A 23,413-nucleotide genomic window follows, 5' to 3' on the forward strand; every position below is an offset into this window, starting at 1 on the left:
GTTTGAGACGATCCGAGCTTTGTGACGTGGTGCGTTATCCTGCTGGAATTAGCCATCAGAAGATGGGTACACTGTGGTCATAAAGGGATGGACACGGTCAGCAACAATACTCAGGTAGGCTGTGGTGTTTAAACCATGCTCAGAAGGTACTAAGGGGCCCAAAGTGTGCCAAGAAAATATCCCCCACACCATTACACCACCACCAGCAGCCTGAACCGTCGATACAAGGCAGGATGGATCCATGCTTTCATGTTGTTTACGCCAAATTCTGACCCTGCCATCTGAATGTCGCAGCAGAAATCTAGACACATCAGACCAGGCAACGTTTTCCCAATCTTCTATTGTCCAGTTTTGGTGAGCCTGTGTGAACTGTAGCCTCAGTTTCCTGTTGTTAGCTGACAGGAGTGGCACCTGGTGTGGTCTTCTGCTGCTGTAGCCCATCTGCTTCAAGGTTGGACGTGTTGTTCATTCAGAGATGGTCTTCTACAGACCTTGGCTGTAACAAGTTAACGGCTATTTGAGTTACTGTTGCCTTTCTATCATCTTGAACCAGTCTGGCCATTCTCCTCTGACCTCTGGCACCAACAAGGCATTTTCACCCAGAGAACTGACGCTCACTGGATATTTTGTCTTTTTCAGACCATCCTCGGTAAACCCTAGAGATGGTTGTAAGTGATCAGCAGTTTCTGAAATACTCAGACCAGCCTCTCTGGCACCAACAGCAATGCAACATTGATTGATTGATTGATTGATTGATTGATTCAAAGTCACTTATATCACCTTTCTTCCCCATTCTGATGCTGGGTTTGAATTTCAGCAGGTCGTCTTGACCATGCCTACATGCCTAAATGCATTGAGCTGCTGCCACATGGTTGGCTGATTAGCTATTTGCGGTAACAAGCATTTACACAGGTGTACCTAATAAAGTGGCTGGTGAGTGTATCTTAATAAAATTGAAAGAGCTGTAGAGGTGTGGGTGGGAGGTGTGTGTAAAAAATGTTATCTTTGCCTCTGGATGGAGATGCTGAGTTTTCCAAAATGTCCAATAATGGATTGCTTCTCTTTCCTTGGTGTTGCTTAGAGTGTTTGATTGACAGCTCATTAAGCTAATTAGCTACTTGCAGCTGAGGAACAGCAACTTGCTGATGTTTCTGGAGTAGGGGTGGGAATCTTTGGGCACCTCATGATTAGATTACGATTACGATTCAGGAGCTACGATTCGATTATAAAACGATTATTGTTGCATCTTTAATTTATGTATATTGATGCACTTTTTTACAACACACATTTCTTTTTGTCTCACTGAATAAGCATTCAACACTTGCAATTTTTAAAAACAGTGCATTTGTAATAAGAAAGAGTTGAATTCATTTCCATTATATTTTATTAAACATATAAATGGAAATGCTTGCAAACTGGAAAGTTACAACTTCGTTGTACGGAACCAAAGGTAACAACAGGTATCTTAAATCACAAGATAAAATGCGCAGTTAGAGTAACAAATGATTTGGTGGCGACACACGTCCACGCATCACATGTAACTGTGTTCCTACCTGCCTTCAACAGTGAGGCCATGACTTCTGTTTTGGTTTGATGGTAGAGTGTCGGTGAAATAGCGTCGGGATGGGATGGTGTATCTGGGCTCCAGTGTATGCAGCAGTGCTCGAAATCCCTGATTTTCCACGACAGAATAAGGACGCAAATCTTTGGCAATAAATGCAGCGATGGCCTTCGTAATTCGCTTCGCCTTTTCCGATGAGAGTGGCAGCTTTCTAATTGCTTCCTTGATTGTTTTCTGGTCGGTAGCGCCACTAGTTGCCGCAGCAACAACAGCCTGCCGTCTCTCTGACTCCTCCGTCAGGTGGAATTGAGTTACATGGCTTCTCATGTTTGTTGTGTTGCCAAAGTATTTTATTTTAGCACGACACAGCTTGCATATAACGTGGCTCTTGTCCAGTTCGCTTCCGCCGTCAACGTTGTAGAAGGAGCTGTTAAATTAGAAGGAGCTGTTCGGATCTCACGGCGAGGTGGGTGGCGGTCAGCCATGTTTGTTTTCCTCTGTGCGCGTGTCGGCGTGTCTGCTCCAGGTGCGCATCCCAAAGTGTCCCAGAGATGACACGTACCGCGCTTCTTAGTTCCGCATTATTTAGAACCTTCTGTATTACTCTAATTAACAGATTTAAATAATCAAAATTTGGACGTTTGTGAATCGATTCAGATTCGTCCACGTCCGAATCGCGATGCATCTAAGAATTGGAAATTTCCCCCACCCCTATTCTGGAGTGTTCAACATTGCAAGGACTATTAAAAGAGAGAGTCTTGTAGACTAGGCTGATTCATCTCCATAAACATTCCAAGGAAGTTTTTCCAAGCAGGGAGAGAAAAGGTTGATTTGTATGCAGCATGAATTTCTGCCAAGATTGCATACAAAACAAACTGGATCTGTAAACAAGGTATTACTGCAGGAAATGTTGCAGTGGCTCCATTGTGAATTTGGAGGAGCCCAGCAGGTGGGTTTTTCCAAATTAATTGTGGACTGGCAGCCGTTCTCTGTATGTCTTTAACATATTTAACTCTGAAGCTGTAGCTGGGTCACATGTAGCTGACGTCCTTGTTGACTATTAAATGAAGATTCACATAGAATGAAATGCAGACCTTGGTTTGTAATTCATGTAGCTGTTTTCAATCGAATTTGCTTTATATGATGTATAAGCCGACATTATACTCACTACATGTCAGCAATCAACTTTCTATCTGGTTTCTTGTCAGGTTAACAATGGCAGTGCTGCTGTTCCACAGTGTTTTCAGTCCAGGTTGTTTGGAGGCCACCTGGCTCACACACACTGTATATACAGTAGCTGTGGGATTCTTCTATTGACTTTATGTCGTGTGTCATGTTTACTCATCGCCACAGTGACTTTATCCATGTGGCCTTTGCAGTCGTTGAGACCTTGAGATGTCTCAATGGTCTTCGTGTTCTTTGTACCTAATAGAAACTCACCCACGATCCTGTCCTTTAGACTCACCTGAATAAAGTCAGTTAGCTGCTGTTTTGTAGCAGTACAACACATCTATATCGATATAGAGATTCTGGTTCCTGTGCTCCGAACTGCTAAGTGTGTGTAGATACACTGAGATACTAAAATAATAACAAAGACATGGAGGCAATATGTTTTCAGGGTGTTTGCCGTCTGTTTGTCCCATTGTCATGGAAGTAATATCTCAAGAACTTCTTAAGTAATTTCTTAAAATTTGGCACAAACGTCCAGTTGGAATCAAGGATAAACTGATTTGATTGTGATGATCAGAGGTTAAGAACACTGTGACCTTGCGTTCATATCATTTCTTGAAGGCGATATCTTGGAAGGCCTTAATGGGATTTCCTCAAATTTGGTGCAAATGTCCACTTGTATTTAAGAATTAACTGATTAGAATTTGGTGGTCAAAGGTCAAGGTCACTCTGACCTTGCGTCCCTAGCATTTTGTGAAGGTGATCTCAAGACAACCCTCAGACAATTTTCTCAAATTATGTGCAAATGTCCGCTTGGACTCAAGAATGAACTGATAAGAATTTGGTGGTCAAAGGTCAAAATTCCTGTGATCTTGCATCCATATCATTTCGTGAAGGCAATATCTCAAGAAGGCCTTCAGGGAGTTTCCTCAAATTTGGTACAAATGTCCACTTGGACTCAAAAATGAACTAATTAGAATTTGATGCTCCAAAGTCAAAGGTCAAGGTCACTGTGACCTCACAAATAATGTTTTTGGCTCTAACTCAGGAATTCAATTGGTAATTATGACAAAATTTCACACAAACAGGGGGTCTACAGGTCCTTAAAAAGTCTTAAAATGTCTTAAACTCAATGTTACAACAATAAGGCCTTAAAAGTCATTAAAATAGTCTTAAATTTGAATTTGTGTGGTCTTAACTACTGCAGACATTTTTATTTAATTTCATGTATCCATTGTTTTATTTCTTTTTGTGAAAATGAGTGAAGCCTTTCTATGTGTAAAGTCCACATTTCAAATATTTAAATTTAACAGCTATTTTTTAAAGATCATTTGTGTGGGCTTTTTGCCTTTAGTGACAGGACAGTAAGACAGAGAGAGAGAGTGGGGACTGACATGCAGCAAAGGGCTGCGATTCGAACCTGCTACAGCAAAGCGATGCCTCTGTACATTGGGCGCCGGCACTGTCCACTACGCTACCGACGCCCCAAATATTTAAATTTTACTTCATACTTGCACTTAAGTGTAGATTGACTTAACTCACTCTAATAACCAAATTCCTACATAACACCTAACTTTGCACAAGACCACATACTACTTGCTTATCTGTGATGCTTAAGTAAAACACGATTTGTCAAAAAATCTGTCCTAAATTTGGTTAAAATGTGTCTTAAACAGGTCTTAAAAAGCATTGAATTTAACTGTCTGATGACTGTAAACACCTTGACAAATGTGTGTTAGGATAAAATGTTGAAGTGATGACATTTTATGTGCCAAAGGTCAAAGGTCAACTTCACTGTGACTTCATAGTAGTCTGCAAAAACACTTTTCTGGCCATTACTTAATGTCATATCTCAAGAACATAATGGGAGACATTTGGTTAGATAATGAACTGGTGACACTAATCTTTGGTGCCCACATTGAAACTGTGCTGATAGATCTTCTGTGCTACGGGAGGGAATATGTGTGTGAAGCATCCATGTTTTCACAGACATGGATGTAAACTGTAACTGCAACTTGACGGGTTCACTGAGGCATACAACCACAAGGTGGTAGCTCTAGTTTGTGCTTGTGCTCCTGAGTTATAACTTTTCCATAAGCATCTCTCAATTTTAAAAAAAAATATAAGCGCCAGCTCAAACCACAAATTCTGCTCAATATTTTATCAGTGCTGTTTTCCCCATCACATTCCCCTCCATAGAGTGCAGAGGAGAGGGCTCGACTGTTTGCTGCTAACACTTGTGGTCAGCTGTACAGTGCACTTAAGCTGTAGATGTGCATGCATCAAATAGCATAAAGATTTGCAGAACAGGGCGTCAATAGCTTTCAATGATATCTTATAATACTGTGAATTTATGTCCCCAAGTGCCACTTTAGTTTTTAGATATTTTTTTGGTGCGTGCCATTTTCAGCTTTTGTCTGCACGTACACTTTTAGTATTGATCCTATGTAGTGTTTTATAAACGACACCCCTGATCTAATTGAGATTCTTAACTCTCCATGTCTCTCTAATTTCAAATAGACCCTACGTGTATTTAAAGCCCCTCTAATCACTGAGCAGTTTTGGGAATAGACTTGAAGGCGCCAACCACCATCACTTCGACTGCTGCTCTAAAATTAATTCCAATCTAATCTGACCTGGCAGCTCGTAATGGCTTCTGATTTTTAATCCTTTCTCATCTTGGGCCCACTTAGGTCCTGGGCTATCACATTAGCAAACTACAGCATATTAATTAAAGACTATAATTGATCAATTAACTTCTGAGGAGGGAGGATGAACTAAGCAAGCATGAATGTGAGGAGGAACGTGTGCTTCAAATTTGAATACCTGTCAGGTTTCTACGCACCAGTGTGGGAATTCATATGTTGTGTGTTGACAGGTAAGATGTGAAAATGAGGAAAATGAAATTCTTTAAACGTAGTGTTACACAGGTTTGACCCTGGCATGCTGCTGTCTCTAGCTGTTTCCATGTGGTCTTGTATTCCCTCTGGAGTGAGGGATTATGTAACCCTGTTAGAGCCTTTGCTGGTTCTCTGTCTATTTAATTTACACTTTTACACCCTTTATTACCTGTTTTGCTGCCTCGTCTCTTCTGTCACCTTCTGCACCTAGCCCTAAGACCCTCTTATCAATGGCCTCGTTCCCTCTGGAGTTGATAATAAATGTGGGAACTTGAGCCAGTTGAAATGGAGCATCTCCCAAAGGAGGAAGGCTTAAGTTTTAATTAGCAAAGTTAATGGGGCAGAGTCGGATGAACAGAGAGGGAAACAGAGATCCAAAGGAAAAGTCTCCCATTGAACCTAATGAGGCTCCTGAATCTGATGGGTGTAACCACAGAAAGATTTATTAAAAGAGTCTGTCCACAGGATGACAGCAGACCACGTCTTTATTCTTTTGTAGTAGAAATAAAGCCTTACGTAAAACTGAAGGGAGGCTCTCTCGGGAGGGTGGCTTTTATACTGCTGCGGCTCTCTCTTTGGAGAGTACGCACTGCCTCTTGATCTGTATTAAATCCACCTTAATCTCAGATGATTACTCATTTGAGCTCAGACACAGCCAGTGCTATCAATTAGGTAACCTATTTAAGCTAGATTGCATTACGTTGTGACCTATGTTGCCAACTCTCATTACAGCGTTTCCGTGTTGGCAAGGGACCAGCATCAGTTACATAAGAGCTGTTTTTCAGCTGACGGCTATGTACCTTGCTTTTAATGATTTATAATCCACTAGTGAGTGTTTGCCCTGCTGCACCTGTGTGGTGCTGAGCAAAGACAGCCTCCAGTTCCTCTCAATCTCTAATCTCTTAATGGCAGTTCTGTCCTTGCTTTATTCTTCCTCCCTGCATACAGAAGTGAGCACAAAACTTTTAAAGTAAAGTTTTCCACAAGTCCAATAAGAGGGAAACAATGGGCCAAACCAACACAAGGAAACCCAGCAGCAAGAAGCTGTTTCTCCTTAACTGAAAAGAATGAAGGGAAGGTTAAGAATTTGAGAGAATTTGTGATGGTGGAGGGGAAGAAGTGCTGGTTAGATGGGTGAAATTGTAGCTGTGGGCACAGGGTGATAGATCTGTGAGTGCGGCCAACTGTCCCCTGCCGAGTACCAGAGGACAAAATAAATTTTATGTCACACTGGGATTGTGTGTGCACAAGTTGATGTGTATTTATTTTCTTAAATTGAAGAGATGAACCCTCTTCTGAAAGCTCTGCCGTCTGAAAATTGGTCTTGTATTGTAAAACTCCTAAAATGTCTGTCCACCCACATTCACATGTGCTCACAAACAATACTTATTACTCAGCACAGAGAATGCACTGTTTTAACAGGACACAGTATAACATAAAATTTCCCCCCAAAATCTTTTTCTGTGGTAGGTCTCTGAGTGAGAGTCTGCAGGGGGCTCACCATGGTGCAGGAGAAGAATGACGGGATAAACAAAGACATGGTCCTTCCACCAGTCCAACAAAATAGACCTGCTGTAAGAACACCGCCTGCATGACTCTCTCCCACTGTCATCTCCCACTTAACTCCCTGTGCACCAGTCTCAAACTCTTTGTTCTTCACAATCATGAGGAAACATGCACAACCACATGTACTTAACTCTGTTTGATGTTTACCAAATCACAGGATGTGATGCGCCAGTGAGTCATACTGATCCAGCAGAGAATGAGGAGAATTTTTAAAGGAGTACTGCAGAATTTTGGGAAACATGCCCTTTGCTTTTAAACCTTGGCATAAAGATTGAAAACTGAAGGCTAACCTGGCTGTGTCCAGAGTTAAAAGGCTGCCAGCTTCTCAAACTCATTAACATGTTATTTCTTCTTTGTTTAACTCGTACAAAAATAAAAATAGAAGCGTAAAAACATCATTCTCTGCTTTTACTGAGAGCTGGGTGCTTAACTTTTTCTTGACATGATGACTTCCTGGAGACGTGTTATCATCATCAATACCAGGCAGATGGATAACAAACTGTTGTTTGTTCTAGAATTATTAACAGTACTTTACTCCTCCTAAGACCATAAATTGAGATTTTATGACTATTGTGTGTGTGAGGTTTAAACAAACATAAAAATAGAGTTTGCTTGCTGTAATTGTTCTCCCTGTTCATACTGGACATTCAAGATCCATTCTTTCAACATTTTGTTATGAAAGCATCACTTTGCAGAGCTAAACCTGTCCACTCTGAGGTCAGCAACATAACTTTAATAGATTACTCAGTACAGCTGTCAAATTTTAAAAAAAAAAGTCTCTGAGACATTCATGTCTGAGATTATTGGTTGGGTGGTCAGGCCAGCACAAAGGATTTACTGGCATGGTCCTTTATGACAGAGAATTGTGATCCTGTCCTTTAACGCACAGACATGAGAGTGGTATCAGTCTTCATCATCTAACTCTGGTCAAGTCACTGAACCCACCAGTGGGACGTGCACCGGAACACCTCCAACGATGCCAAACCACCTCAACTGACCCCTTTCGACGCGAAGGAACAGTGGCTCTACTCCGAGCTCCTTCCAGATGTCCAAACTCCTCACCCTATCTCTAAGGCTGAGCCCAGCCACTCTTCGGAGTACACTCAGCAGCTTGTATCCATGATCTCATTCTTTCGGTCAGTATCCAGAGCTCATGACCATAGGTGAGGGTTGGGACGTAGATAGACCAGAAAATCAAAAGCTTTGCCTTCTGGTTCAGCTCCCTCTTCACCACAGCACCACCGCATCAGTGCAGATGTTGTGCCAAACCGCCAATTCATCTCACACTCCATCCTACCCTCACTCGTGAACAAGACCCCAAGATACTTTAACTCCTTCGCCTCACGCCTTTTCCAAGCGGAGGAGCGAAGGAGTACGTATCAAATATTGAGCGTAAATGAGCCCTCGAGGCAGCTTTTTTTCTTTTTACCTGTCTCCTGATCCAGTATAGTCATTACTGATAGTTCAATCCAAGCCTTTTCGTTACAGTAATGTTTGGTCTTTAAATCGACCTTTTCTTGGCAAGGTGCTTCAGTCAGCTGCTCTGTTTTCTGGAATCACTCATCATCATTCAACCTGGAGAATGTGTCATTGATTCTAGAAGATTCATTAGCTCACATCGTTTAAATGGAGTAATCAGGCTGAATCCTAACAAACACTTAATTTGAGGCACAGTATCTGCCCCCACGCACACACATATACATGCACACACATAGACTGCATGATAATTAATGGGTATTGTTGCATAACACAAATATTTGTACAACTGACCAGCAGTCGATGTGCTTCAGGAGACCTTAAGTCTGATTAGTATACAGTACACAGTCTGGACTGTGCTTCAGTGCATGAGCTGTTTATTCCTGATGTGCACTGATTGCCTGATAGCAGGTCTCATATGGGCCCTCTATTAATATTTACAACAGTGCAAGTTGTATGCTCCCATGGATTCAGAGTTAACCCAATCACAGCAGCACAGAAATCATAACAAACTCAAAATAAAACCAAGAGTGAAGAACTGAAGCGTTTAAAAGCACTATTTTTTCACTCTCTCTTTTCAATTTAACAGTGCTGTTATTTTTCTGAAGAGGTGGTGAAGTCAAATGTAGCTTGCAGAGTGTTGCAGAGGTTACTTTTAAAATGTAATAGGTTACAGATTACTATTTACGCTGTTAAAATTGTAATGTGATTAATTGATGTGATTAATGATGGTTAATGATTACTTTTTAACAAATGTTTTTAACATAACATAATGCTGAAATTTGACATAGTGGTTTGATGTTGACAGCATTTTTATTGCTAATAAAGAAGCTTCACACAAAACAGTAATGTTAAAGCCTTCAGAAGAAAAATATTGTTGAGTTTCAAGCACTGAGATGTGTTCTTGTCCAACGACATGGCCGCCTGCCTTGGTGTGGTCGGCTGTTTGGAGGCATGGCCGACTGAGGTTACTGGAGTGATGTGAATTTGCACATAAAGAAATTGATCATAGCGTTAGTTCAGGCAGGATACGTTGTCAAGCTCAACTCCACTCCCAGCTGCATCAGCTGATCTCACCGGCGATCGGTACACAATGCATGCCGGTTAGTTTTGTGTCCGACTTCATCCCAACTTGCTCTGACGTATTACAAAAGTGGACGGCAATAAAACCACGAGAGCGAGGCGGCCGCAGTTTTTAGAGCCAGGCGCTGCAGTTGCTGTCCACCGACTGCACCGCCTGGCTCTCACCTGATCTAACAGCTGATTGGTCAAGATGTTGACTCAACAATATGACATTTTAGATAAACTACTCATTTTTGTTGAATTTTAGAGATTAAGATTGTATTTGTCTGATCTGAAGGTTTATTCTGTGAACAGAAAACATGTTGTGTGACTGATGGTGAAGTTTAGTTGTCAGAGACTGAATACATTCATCATAAACTATACAGAGTCTACTGTACTATATTAATATTGGACGGTTTAATTGTTGAAGTATTTAGCAACACAGAGACTGTGGTCAGTGGGATGTGAGGATTCTTAAAATAACATCAGATGTGAAGCCCTGACTGTATCTGACTGAGCCTTAATGAAAGCTTTTGTCTTATATTTTTTTTTCCTCTGAAAATATGAACCTTATAGTCAAACACAGTTTATTCAGCCTGTGTAGTTGAGGGGACAGGTCAAACTGATATGATGCTGATTTACAGGAGAATTCATATCAAATGGAGGATAAACCATGAGCATGAACTACAGATCACCTGTAAAGCATTTTAATAAATTAATATATCATAATTAAAACAACTGGAGACTGAAAACAAGCTGATATATGGGTCTGATCACTTTTTTAATGAATTGACATCATTCCAGACAGGATGTTAGTGTGTCTGTGACTTCCTGTACGGACTGAAGGCTGCTGGAAACTGTCGGGAAACTGTCCGACTTCACCGCAGCTTTTTGTCACTGCCCCCCGCTGCGGCCGCCTGCTCTCGTCTACTTTTAAGGCGAGGCGCAGTTCATCTCGAACGAGCCTATTGATGGAAGGGAGTCAGCTGATAGATCACATGATTCCTTTCTATGCAACCAATTGGCAAATCTCATGCGGGGTCCCTTTTTAAACTGTTCTGGCTTGCCTACTGTTGCTGCTTCCTCTACAAGCTGCTTTGCAACCCGCCTCCATCCCAGCTCCTCCTTTTCATGCTGTGTCTGACTTATCAATGTCATTTCTGTTTGTCATTGATGCTGCTCTGTTCTGTTCCCGGGGGTCTTTGCTGCTGCTCCTCTTGCCTTAGGCTTTACATGTAGATGCATGGAAGGGCAGGGAGGTTTGCATTCTCTGCCTCAGGCTTTCCTTGTTTGCACGTGGAAGGACAGAGAGGTTTGCTCTCTCTGCCTTAAGTCTTCCCATGCAGGCGTGTGGGAGGGCAGAGAGATGGGCTCTCTCCGCCTTAGGCTTTTCATGTAGACACATGGAAGAGGCTTTCTGTGTAGGCCCGAGGAAAGGCAGAAAGGCCCCAGAACAGAGCCATACTGCCAAACATAATACTGCAAATGAAAATAAAGTTTTCTCTGACTAAGGTGTTCCTGACTTAAATCATGTTATTGTAGGAACAGTCTTTAAATTGGTTAAGTGCATGTGAACACACAGGCTGTGTCATTAGCAGATTTGTCACCTATCAGGAATCTCTGACTTACTTACAGAATTACAGAGAATGAGTCCAGTCCCCATGAATTACCACATTCACTCAGATGCCAGTTTATTAGGTACATCCAACTAAAACTACTGCAGTCTAATACAACAGTCTTGAATCAAATCTTACCTTCTTGAAGGTTAAAATGTGCAGATGAAAGTGTTTAGAGAGGGTTGATTGGACTCTTTGGTTTGAGGATGTAGTTTATGGAGACATGTTTCTGTTGTTTAGCCCCTCTGATGTAAGTGGGGTGGACAAAATAAGAGAAACATCAGTGATTGCGGTCCCTGTGTATGTGACACCTTGTTTGTATGATTTGTTTGTTTGTGTTTCTTTCCCTCTCAGTTGTCATGGGCACTGAAGATCAAGAAAAAGCTGAAGACGGTGCCTCCGTGTCTGGGCAAGTTCAGACCGACTGTTGGCCAGTGCTGCCACCAGTGCACCCCCGACAGTCTGGTGAGTGTGCAGGGTAGATACTGGAGAAAGTCAGAGGGATACAGAAGAGGGGAGGAAAGGTTGAAAATTAGACTGATGAAATGAGAGAGATTGGCTGTCTGTTGATACCATCCAACAAATTCAGTTGACTGACTGAAGTATTCTGACATTACACGATACACTGAGCTTTTTCAGTGACTGTAAGAGGCTTTTATAGGTGTCCACATTCGAATGGCATCCTTCAGCTTCGCATGTCTTTTATACAGTGAATTGAATCTGTGCTGATGTTGACACCCAGGTCATTTGTCTGTGTGTGTTTTTTTATTGTGGTGTAGCGTAAGAAACCTGGACAAAACTCTTTCCTTGGCTTTCACAACCTGCTGAGTGTCAATGAGACACACACCAGGTATTGATGATACCTACAGTATTCTGGCAAGTACATACAAAATGTTCCAGTCCCAACGCACTCACCCATGCACATTTTCTGCCTCTGCATTGTGTGTTTCGTATCGTAGGTATCGAGGCTGGCTGGTGCGGAGGGTGTGCTGCGTGCTGTTTGTGAGTGGGCGCAAGGTTTACGCGAGTCCTGTTAGCAACAGACTGGAGAGAGTCTGTCAGAGCAACAGGTACCTGAGGGAAGAGAGGAGGAGGAGGAGGAGGAGGAGGGAAAATGCCAGAGGAGAGTAAATAAATGATAGGCAGAGATACAGAAAATGAAGCAGACCCTGCAGTTCTGGAGAGAGGGAAAGAGAAAGGAGGAGAGAAGATAAGAGACACAAACAAAGATATAGAAAATGAAGGCCATCATGGGGTCTGTGCTGAGTGAAGGAAGAGAAATAGAATAAGTTGGGACTGTCTTCACACTTTCCCTATCTCTGTCACTGAGTCTCCAGTTTGTATCTGTTGTTTTCTCTCCTTCGGTGTAATTGAGTTTAACCTTTATGTAACCTCTTTACTCAGGGATGTTGTTGTTGTTTTACTGGAAGGCGGGTGTTTGTCTGCATGTAGCACAAAAGAGGCTTTGTGATGTGTTAACCCTGCTGTCCTGTGACCATGTGTTTAAGGGTGAAGAAGGCGCTCACAGCAGAGCATAAAGCACCTGAGGAGGGAGACAGCCGAGGGCAGCTAAGCCACCTCTCGCCATTCCTCCCCCTCATTAACACCTGCATCTCCCCTGGCCTCATACGGTGCGTCTGTGTTTGTTTATGTGTGTGTGGGGGCACTGATAGGCAAAGGGCAAGGTTCAAAGATTGTTGTTTATTGTTTATTTATTCATAAAACACCGTTGTGTATTGATTTAAAGCTGCATGTAACCCTTTCACTGAGAGGTAACAAGAAATAAGAGTGATTGAAGCAGAGATACAGTTGTGATGTTCAGTTTGGTTTCTTTATTGTCCCCAAAGAGAAATTCCTTTTGCAGCAGGGCAGCAAAAAAACACAAACATGGAACATAAACACAGAAAAAAAACACTCTAACACTTAGAATTGCAATTGCATTTATGAGAAATCAAGTTTTTCCATAGATTCTGTTTTATTACTTAAAGGATAAGGCTGGTGATATTCTGTATTTTCATGCCTCTACGCTGGCGACAGCCGTGGCAGGAGCTCTCATTTATTCATCTAACATACAATCCAGTGCTGATCTGAGCACAGAAATCATCCAACGATAGGGTTCGCATGTGATTCATGAAATGCTACTATCTCGCCAGTACCAGGGTAGGAATGATTGGGTGTAAATAAATGTGGCAGCTGAAAACAATCATTATTTAAAAATCCTGCCCCAATATATTCTCGGTTTAGAGGTCACGCCCCCAGAGTTTACAACGTGGAGAGGCGAAATAAGGCTAAGAGGAGAGAGTTCTCTGAGCTAGAAATTTAAGCGCTGATGTCCCAGGTTCAATTTAACAAACTGGTTCTATTTGACAGCCTGAAAAGTGTCATCAAAGGAATTTGGAAAAATGCATTCTGAAAAGAAATTACTGCTGCTGTTAACAGTGTTTGCAGTGGACAATTAAACTCCAACTGAGGTTGGAATATTTAATTTATAAATCCATGATATGTTCCAACTTATAGCTTACATATATTAATAATATGAAACTATATATTTTATAATATTGATACTAAAGTTTAAAATTGACCCAGTCAGCCTGGAGCCAGTCCCACAGAGCCAGGCAGCTGGGAGCTGATAGAGTGCGTTGATGTAGGCCTTTATAAAATATAATTTATTCTTATAGGTTATACATTTTAAATATATATATGGCTGCAAATACATAGATGCCAGACAGAATATGGTCTAATAACAATCTCCAACTCAGCCAGACTTATTATGCCGCACCATAAGCCCACGCTGACTCAAACTTGCGTGCATGAGTTAAGACCTGACGTGAGATTTGACCATAGCCTCTGCTAACATCCACATTTATCAATGCCAAGGTTTGCGTGGAAATGATTGTACGCCCAATTTCTGCTGCACGTTTGTTTTGTAATTGTGAATATATATATATATGTTGTTGGGGCGTCCTTCTGTCCAACTCATTATTGTGAAGGCAATATCTCAGGAACACCCTGAGGAAATGACTCCAAATTTGGCACAAACATCCACATGGTCTCAAGGATGAACTGATTAGATTTTGGTAGTGAAAGATCACTGTGATATCACAAAATGTGTTTTTGGCCATAACTCATTAATACGCTAAGTATGACAAAATTGTGTCTCCTGACAGAACAGAAATAAAAAACTAGGGGAGGCATATGCATCTACTGCAGAGCTCTACTGGTGACTGGAAAGCAATCTGTCACCTATTTGTAAAGTTTTTTCCCACGTTAAACAAAGCCATATATTTGCCCTAATTTTGGTGAGTAAGTGTTATAAGTGAAGACAGCATGTTTCTCACTGGACGTAATTCATTGGAATCTTACATGTCACTGTAGTGATTACTTCCAGTTAGCCAAAAAATACACTTATACATATAAATTCCATCAAAGTCTTTGCTGTTTATATAAAATTATTCTGGACAGACATGGATGTAAACTGCAACTTGACTGGTTGATGGAGACACACAACGGCGAGGCCCTAATTCTATTTCCCATTGTCATCAAATTGGGATTTGAGGAATTTGGAGGCTAGGTCGATGCCTTGTGCTTTTTGTCGTGTCATGGCCATTCCGGGGCAGTTTTTTGTGTTGTGGCTGGGGGGCCACCACCATCAGGAAGTGCCGTTGCCATGAGGAGGTGTAATAAGTCTGCAAATGTGTTTGCTGGTCTTGTGTGTCAGTTGGCGTCCTCATGAATAGCAGGACCCAAGGTTTCCCAGCACAACATGGCAGTATAACAAGATTCAGTCAGTGTTTTATTTTTTGGCTGATCAGTGTACACCATCCTGCTTCCATTAATACTCACTGTATGAGTAATGTGTGTTAAAAGCCACAGTGCCCAGCTGCTTGAGTGAAGTTCAGATTCTTGAGTTGTTTTTAAAGATTTACTCTTTCAGTAAGAACAGATGGGCTCGGGGCTGAGAGCAACAGACAGGCTGGAGAGGTTGGAATGTTTTGAGACTTTTGGCCTCGATCTTTTTTTATGTCGACAATAACGAAAGGGCACAACGCTGCCAGCCTTATCCTTAAAGTTCTACTATACCCAAGGGCATCAGCTGCTGATGTTTTCGAAAAGAAGCAAATCAAAGGAGAGAGCTGTAGCAATTCAGAAGACATTTGTAGTGCAATTAGACAGCAGAGCAAAATCACCAAATTCATCCAAAATGGCCCCAGAATGTGAAATTAAGCTGATTTATCTTGATTGTGTAATCAGTTTTCTGTTTCCTGCAACCAAATTTGAGGCTCGGTGATTAGATTTTATGGAAATGCTCCTGTTTCTATGCTCACAGCCTTGTCTCTTCATCTTTTTTTAACCAAGAACAAGATATTTTCTGTTTTGTTTTTTTTGTTTGTTTTTTACTGACAATGTAACTGATTGAAGTTGCTCCAACTAGCAGTCACCCAACAATGATTTCCTTTACTTGCACAAAACATTTTGGTTTTGCCCCCGGATTCTGAAAAAGACAATAGCTGTTTATATTGTTAATGAAAATGAATTTTCCACTCATATTCCTGTTAACATGCAGCAGTGCATTCTCTGATTAGTGTTTTATCAAAATATAGAAAAGTGGAATGGGTGGAGCAGCTTGTACTGTCCTGCTTCTTTGCATGCATCAAAATAGGATTTTTTTAAAAAGTTTTCTGCCTGTAGCAGACTTTTTCCACCGTGCAAACACAACCTCCCTCTTTCCTCTTTCAGCCACCATCCTGAAAAGGCCGGTGTTGCGATATTTGCGCGTATACAAAAACCTGTTGATATCCAAGTTTTTAATAATGTTTAAAAGTAGACTGACCTGAAATGTGAGATTTTCTTTTGGACATGCATCTCTACCCCTGCCTTGCAAACTGTTAGCTAGCTGGTTTCTGTATAGTGTGTCCATGAAAATGCAAAGCTAACTGTAAACAGGCAAGAGGCTGGGTCCCAACCTGCAGTAGAAACCCCAACTGAGACACATATTATGAAAGCACTGTGTACATGTCCAAGCATTGCTCCTAAAACTCGAATGATACCGGCACATCTTCATCGTAAAATCTTTAATCTGGAAAAAGGCCTAATTGGGAATATCCAAACCGAATATGCATGCACATGACCAAATTCAGAATATTGTTATATTTGGAATGATAGTGGATGTTAGTGTTCATGTAACCAAAGCTCTGTTTCCACCAAACACTTTCAGTATGGTAATTTTGAAACCAAAAGTAACCCTTCAGACATGATACCCACTGTAAACAGTAGCTTTAAATGTGGGTGGGGTTGTTGTCACTCACTGCTCCATCCAGCACTCACTGTATTTCCTCATTAGGGGTGACACAGAGGGAAGTCTGCGCCTCGTTAATCCTCCACAGAATAGAACAGACTTTAGGGAGAGTCTCTCTCCATGGGATATTTAAAAAAATAGCGGGTTTGTGCATTTAGTCCTTCGAGGCAAGCGCAAGCGCAGGGGTTTAGTGTTGCTGTAGCCCACAGGAATGACGCTCCACGACGCTTTTCTTTTCTCCGAGTGAGGATTAGAATATATACAGTTTGCATAACGAGGTCGAAATGAATACATATAAATGTTTGAGGATCCACTCATTACTAAAAGTGTATGTCGTATAAGAAGTTATTAAGAATATTTAAGGTGTGCTGATTGATTCATGTCGTCAACTCATGCATTGAGTAACATTAAAAGTTAACGCTCCAGCTTCAAAGTCGCTGATAGTCGGCCCAGTGAATGAAATTATTTTTTCTCCGACTACAGCTGCTGTGAGAGGCAGCAAAACATCCTTCCATTTTATAGTTACAGTTCACTAATGTGTAAAACTCTCCACGGTATGAACAGTGGTTACATGAGCCTCAGAACCAGCCACAACTCAGCCCTGAGCAAGAGAGAAACTGTCCTCTATTGACCAATCAACAGACTGCAGTGTTCACAGCTCCACCTTTTAGTACCAGATCTGTGTGCTAGGTACCCCAACAGAGGGGGGACCAAAAATGGAGACGGTACTGAATGGTTCACTTAGTACCATCCACCACTTTTCGCAGTGGAAACTGAAAAAATAAAGCGAACTGAACTGCTTAGTGGAAACAGAGCTATAATAACGGTCTGCAGAAAATGAGCAGGACATTTAGATCTGAAACCTTGGATGCCTCAAAATCAACTAACTTCCTTTTGGCTTCCCTCTTGACAGCAATAAAAGGAAAAGCCACTCGGCACTTCTTTCCAAACCTGGTGCCACCTGAAAGAGACAAACACAGAAGTTGTGCATAGATGTGTAGGATGTTTGTCAGGTTGCCCATGTTTTATATGTTTACTGGTGTGTGACTGTGCATCAGTCAGTCACGCTCTTCAAGATGACTGACAGTTGTTGAGGCAGAAACTTGTTCCGTGCAGCACACTTCGATCTGTCCAGGCGAAAAAAGTGTGGGTTGTATTTTAAATTGAAATTTGGTGTTATGACTGTCAGGTCCTAAGAGCCTGCTCTTGTAGCCATAGAGAGTCTTAGATTCTACATGAATGGTGTGAAAACTTGTGGCTCTTTTTAAAACTTTTTTAGGCTGTCTTTTAGTTATAGGAATCTCCCTTCAAAATCTGCCCTGTACTGTCTTTCCTCTCCTCTCTTACTCTCTCCCACTTTCTCGTTTACAGCCTCAGCCTTCGTCTCTATCTGCAGCTGTCACCCTCACACACACCCCTCTTTATCGCTCTCCGTTTTTTCCTCTTCCCTATGTCATCAGTTTCTTTCTTGTCCTTATCCCTCTTCTTCCCACGTTGTCTCACTCCCATCTATCTAATTTACATGATGTCACACTTTACTCCATCCTCACTATCTTTGCCAGAGCTCCCTTATGCTCAACATCACAATATCGGTGGCCATTTTTAGCCTCACCACTATCTCTATCTGTCCATTATTCCCCAGTGTACATTGTCCTCCCTTCCTCCTTATCTCTGGTCATTAATTTTTTCCTCTCTTCTTTCTATACCTCTCTCCACCCACTATCGTCTCCTGGCTAGATTCCTGGGCTGGGTGATGCTGAAGATGTTTTCCTCCATGTTTGGCAGTATTCAAGTTAACCTCAGCCATCTGCCGGCTTTGCATAGAGCCTCACAAGAGGTACAAGTATCTGTAAACACACACATACATTATGCAAATGCAGTATCTTAACTTTTTTTTCATTCACAGATGATTAAATGTGCTACCATAAACTGTTACCCCGAAGGGTGTCAACTCGTCCTGAAAAACATGGAAAGTACACTTTGTATTTACAACACAGATACTATGATGTTGCGGCTCGACACACATCCACACTCAGGATGTGCTCAGCCATCTAATGAGATGGTAAACAGCTACAACCCTGTGTGTACACAGCCTCTATTCTCTGCATTTGAAGGTAGAATATATGAATATTTCCAGTGAAGTAAATGTATGATTACTTTTAAAAGTCTGTGAACAAATACCTAGAACTTTTTATTTTTCTTCCTTGCCTTGCTATTCTTAATTATAGACTGTTTCTTACTGAAGACTACATAACTCGAATTACATGGTTGACTAAATAAATACAAGTAAATAAGTCTGAGTCAGGCTGCTGTTGCAGAGGGTCAAGATGGGCATGAATGAATCCAGTAAAATTTGTCTTTAGTTTAGGTATCATTGAAATGCAGTCAATTACATAAATAAAGGCAAAACCACCAACAAATTATTCGAGTGGAGCTTGTGGGTTTCAGTAGCTGTCAGCTGGTTGTCAGTGAATATTCAGGGTTTTGTACATCATGTCAGGGTTTTCTGTGGCAGTATATGGCTTAGGTGCAAAGCCTAAGCATTTTTGCGTCGTGCCCTGAGACATATGAACGTAAAAACAGCTTGGAGAACATCTATAGAGCTCTAGGCGTGGGCTTGTTGATTTCTGCCAACAGCGCAGTGTCTCACTGCACCTCTTGCGCCATGTGCAGGCAGTCAGTAGGTGTGGGGCAGGCAGGAGGAGGCTGCAGGAGTGGGACTCACAGGGAAAGTTTGGATTTTTTGAAGTGGGGCTGTATTGGGTCCTTATCCACAGTCAGTGTATCACATACAGTAGATGTCAGTCTGCGCACCATCAAGTTTGGAGACGCAGACAGGAATCTGACACAGAAGCTACACAATGTACTGCTGTATATGAAGTAAGCGACATAACATACTTTAGCCACCTAAAACAAAAACTAAAACAGTCAATAGTCATACTGAGAGTATTTTCACTGCTTAATCTTTTCGTCAGATGACCCGTCCTGATGGGAAAGCCATTAATGCCTTCAGTTCCTCTATGCTTTAGTTAAAGCCACCAGACTCCATTGACGAAAACAGCAATTTTAGCTCGCAGAACACAGGAGCTGCTGGTCTACTGCTGCCTCAATGAGTTAGTTAGTTAGTGTTTTTGTGCAAGTTTGGTAAATTCGAACTGACCCTTTTAAAGGCCAAAGTCACACAATAACGCAAACAATATAACTCTTTGAGGCAGTGGTAGACCAGCAGCTGCTGTGTTAAGCAATGTTAAATCACTGTTTTTCTCAATGCAGTCTGGCTTTGAAGAGATTGATATTATGGCTTATTTTTCCCCTGTGGAATTCACTGTCTGACATTGAGGCGAAGCAGTGAAACTACTCTCAATGCCAGTGAGTTTTTGAGGTTACGTTGAAGCTCTTATTTAAAACTTTCTCTGGATTAGAACTTTTCAAAGCGTGAGAAAGTGGTGCACTATAAGCACCATAGATCTCATGCCATTCAGATGTTTTGTTGAGAATTTTGATACGTTGTATCCCTCCTGTTGTAGCTCATTTCATTTTTTTTTTTACCTTTTTATTCCCAATATACAATGTTCCTGTTGTGAGTTTGTGATTATTTGGCTAAAATTCCACTATACATCTATTATATGGCTTTAGCTGAGCTCTCCCTCGCTGCAACCAGCACAACCACTCAGCTTGAATGCATGATGGCTTCACCAATATGCAAATCGTCATCATCATCATCAACAGTGTTTATTCAGTGCAAATTGACTGAGCGTAAAGCTGTTTTTTAAACAATGCCCTGAATTCACAGTCATACAGACTAGAGAGATATATAATATATGATAACAATCACAATAAAATGATGAAAAAGTCTATAAAAACAAATAACTAGCAGCGGTGTCTGGCGAGAATAATAAACAACAAAAACATCATTAAAATAATGAAAAAGTAAAGTAAAAACAAACACACAGGTCTGCCAGGAAGGAGGGATATGAGCATATGGTGTCATTTGCACCCACACCCTTTAAAACCCCAGGGAAAACCCTGCATGTGAATAGTGTCCTCTCTTCTGGAATATTTTTGGTTTGTCCAAATGTCCAAATCTTTTCAACCTGTAAATAGGGGGACTAAAAAATGGGCTTAGGTCTTGATTCATTCATTCTCCATAACTTCTTATCCTGTCAGGGGTTGCGGGGGGCAGGAACCTATCACAGGAGCCAATCCCAGTGGGGTGCACCCTGGACACGTCGCCAGACTAGCTGGCACGCAGAGACAGACAACCATTCACACTCACATTCACACCTATGGGCAATTTAGAGTCACCAATTAACCTGCATGCACCTAAAGATTTGAGCACAGAATACCTACTTAATTTCATAAAACACAGAGATCATGTGATAATAGTAGTCCAGTGCAAATCAGCATCTCTGGGATTTGGGATTGTATTGACGCTTTTTGTTTTCTCCACACCTCTTAACTGCCTCCTTCCTCATCGAGAGTTACAGAGACTGCCTTGGCAATTATGAATGAAAGTTTTGACAGCATTTTGGGTGCAGGAGGCTCATCTTGCTACACAACATAGAGACCCGTTTGCAGAAAGCAAATCCATCACGTCAAAATGGCGTCATTTTCTATCAATCCCTCTCCTTCGACCAGCATATTAAACACATCACCAAAACAGCCTTCTTTCACCTCAAGAACATCGCCCGCCTCTGTCCATCCCTCACCTTCTCAGCTGCAGAAACCCTCACCCACGCCTTCATCACCTCCTGTCTGGACTGCTGCAACAGTCTACTCTATGGCTCATCTTCAAAAACTCCCAATAAGCTCCAGTATATCCTGAACTCTGCTGCTCAGCTACTCACCCACTCTCGTACCCATGACCACATCACCCCTGTTCTCCATAAACTCAAAGCCCTCAATAACCAGGCCCCACCCTACCTGTCTGAGCTCCTCCATCATCGCACTCCCAAGACTCAAGACTCTCCTGTTCAACACTGCTTTCAATCACCCACAGTTTCTTCTCCTCATCCTTTGTTTGTTCTCTCACTTGTGTTTTTTTTTTTTTTTTTGTTTTATCCCTGAATTTGTAAAGCGTCTTTGAGTGCCTTGAAAAGCGCTATATAAGTACAATGTATTAATGTTATTATCATTATTATTACAAGAGCAAAATCTGGAAACATGATGAGATGGATGATGTGACAGCGCGTGGCAGAATCAGTTCTGTATGTTTAACCCACATTAGAAAGAACATAAAGAGGTTAACACTGTAAATCACCGCTAGTTGTGTTGTGTAGTGTTTCTGTGCTGTGTAGATTGAAGTTACAAATAACTCTGCGCATCATATCTGGGGGATAATGTCAGTAAATTTGAATAAAATACAGACTTTGCCATGTGAACACGCCACACTCAACACAGACGTGGGGAAGGTAATTTCTAAATCACAAGGTCCCCTGGTAATACTAGTCCCATGCAAACAGGCTTTACATGTCTTCATCTAACTGTTTTATTCACTGTGCACTGATTCATTATCAACTAATAAACCAGTAACTGAGAGTCTTTTGAGATTTCTGGGACATGTTTGCCAGATAAATAAAAGACGATGAACAAAAATTTAAAGAGAATAACAAATATGTTTTAATTGTGAGCATTTCTCTGACTGCTTACATGTTTTGATGTTCCAGCACTTTTATTGTCACACCTTATTACCTTATTTTATTTTACTGTAGCGGCACGATCGTATCCACAAAAGTACAATCACGTTTTATCTCTTTGCTTTGACTTAACCCGATATATAATTGAGTTTGTGATATTAGCTCTTCATTTCCACGTCTGTAATGAAAACAACCAAACCAGTGCTACTTAAAAAGGAAAGAAAAGGCACAAAATAATACAGACTAATAGCTGTTGTTGACCTTGAAATAAAAGCACTCACAGTATGTTGTCACCCTCTACAGTACATACAGTCACTTAAACATGCCCTCCACGTATAACCTTCATCTTTTTCTGCATTTTCATTACGTCTTCTGGTTTTAAATTATAGACGTATTTTCTTGACTTTCCATTCTCCTGATGCTATCTAAAGCTTGTGAGGCTTGATTATAATATTGATTGAATATGGCCACAGAAACACTCTCCTAATCCGTGCGCCACCTCTGCACAGCCCACCATTGTTTGCCTTAATGAATGACAATGTGAGGAATCTTGTTTGTCTAAAGCTGCTTTTGTTCTGTAATTCAGGGATCTCTGCTGGTTTATGTGCATCTGCGTCAGAGCGTCGTGGACTGTGCTCTCATCTCCCTGATGCTCTTCTGTCACAACCTGAGAGTCCCATATGCTCTTTGTCCCCTCCGCATTAACAGCTCCATCATAAGGTATCACGCACAAACCCACATAGAAGCATAGAAATAGACATACAGTACCTTCCCCCGCAAATAATGCATGCAGACACCCTTTGTGCCAGACATGAGATGCTGAATTCATCTCTTTTATTCACAGCATCATATTCAGGTCAGTCAATTTAATTTTAAACACAGTGTGAAGATGCATCATCTCTGCAAGCTTCTTAAATTATTATTGCCCCTGACAACCTTCACTCAGCAGTCAGGCAGAACCTTGATGCCTCGTTCTCATCTTCTCGGACCAGTCTGCCTAATCTTTTTTACCAAGCTATGAGTTTTGACGCTCACTTTTCTTTTACCCGAGGAACATAGGCAACCTTAGGTCTGGTGTGTAATGAAATTAAATGGGGATGCTAATACATGCTTTCATCTCATTACGTTTG

General features: G+C 41.4%; 1 protein-coding gene across 1 annotated transcript in view; it reads left to right on the forward strand.

Moving 5' to 3' along the window:
- gpat2 (glycerol-3-phosphate acyltransferase 2, mitochondrial) overlaps positions 1-23,413 on the forward strand; it is a 198,776-nt gene that overhangs the window by 133,651 nt on the left and 41,712 nt on the right. The window contains exons 4-10 of the mRNA XM_050050490.1: positions 7,102-7,205; positions 11,706-11,816; positions 12,131-12,201; positions 12,311-12,421; positions 12,860-12,982; positions 18,385-18,484; positions 22,870-23,003. Coding sequence (XP_049906447.1) covers positions 7,134-7,205; positions 11,706-11,816; positions 12,131-12,201; positions 12,311-12,421; positions 12,860-12,982; positions 18,385-18,484; positions 22,870-23,003 — 722 coding nt within the window. The 5' untranslated portion in view covers positions 7,102-7,133. The remainder of the gene's footprint in view (positions 1-7,101; positions 7,206-11,705; positions 11,817-12,130; positions 12,202-12,310; positions 12,422-12,859; positions 12,983-18,384; positions 18,485-22,869; positions 23,004-23,413) is intronic.

This window comes from Epinephelus moara, chromosome 8 (assembly GCF_006386435.1).
Source record: "Epinephelus moara isolate mb chromosome 8, YSFRI_EMoa_1.0, whole genome shotgun sequence".
In the NCBI taxonomy this organism is placed as follows: domain Eukaryota; kingdom Metazoa; phylum Chordata; class Actinopteri; order Perciformes; family Serranidae; genus Epinephelus; species Epinephelus moara.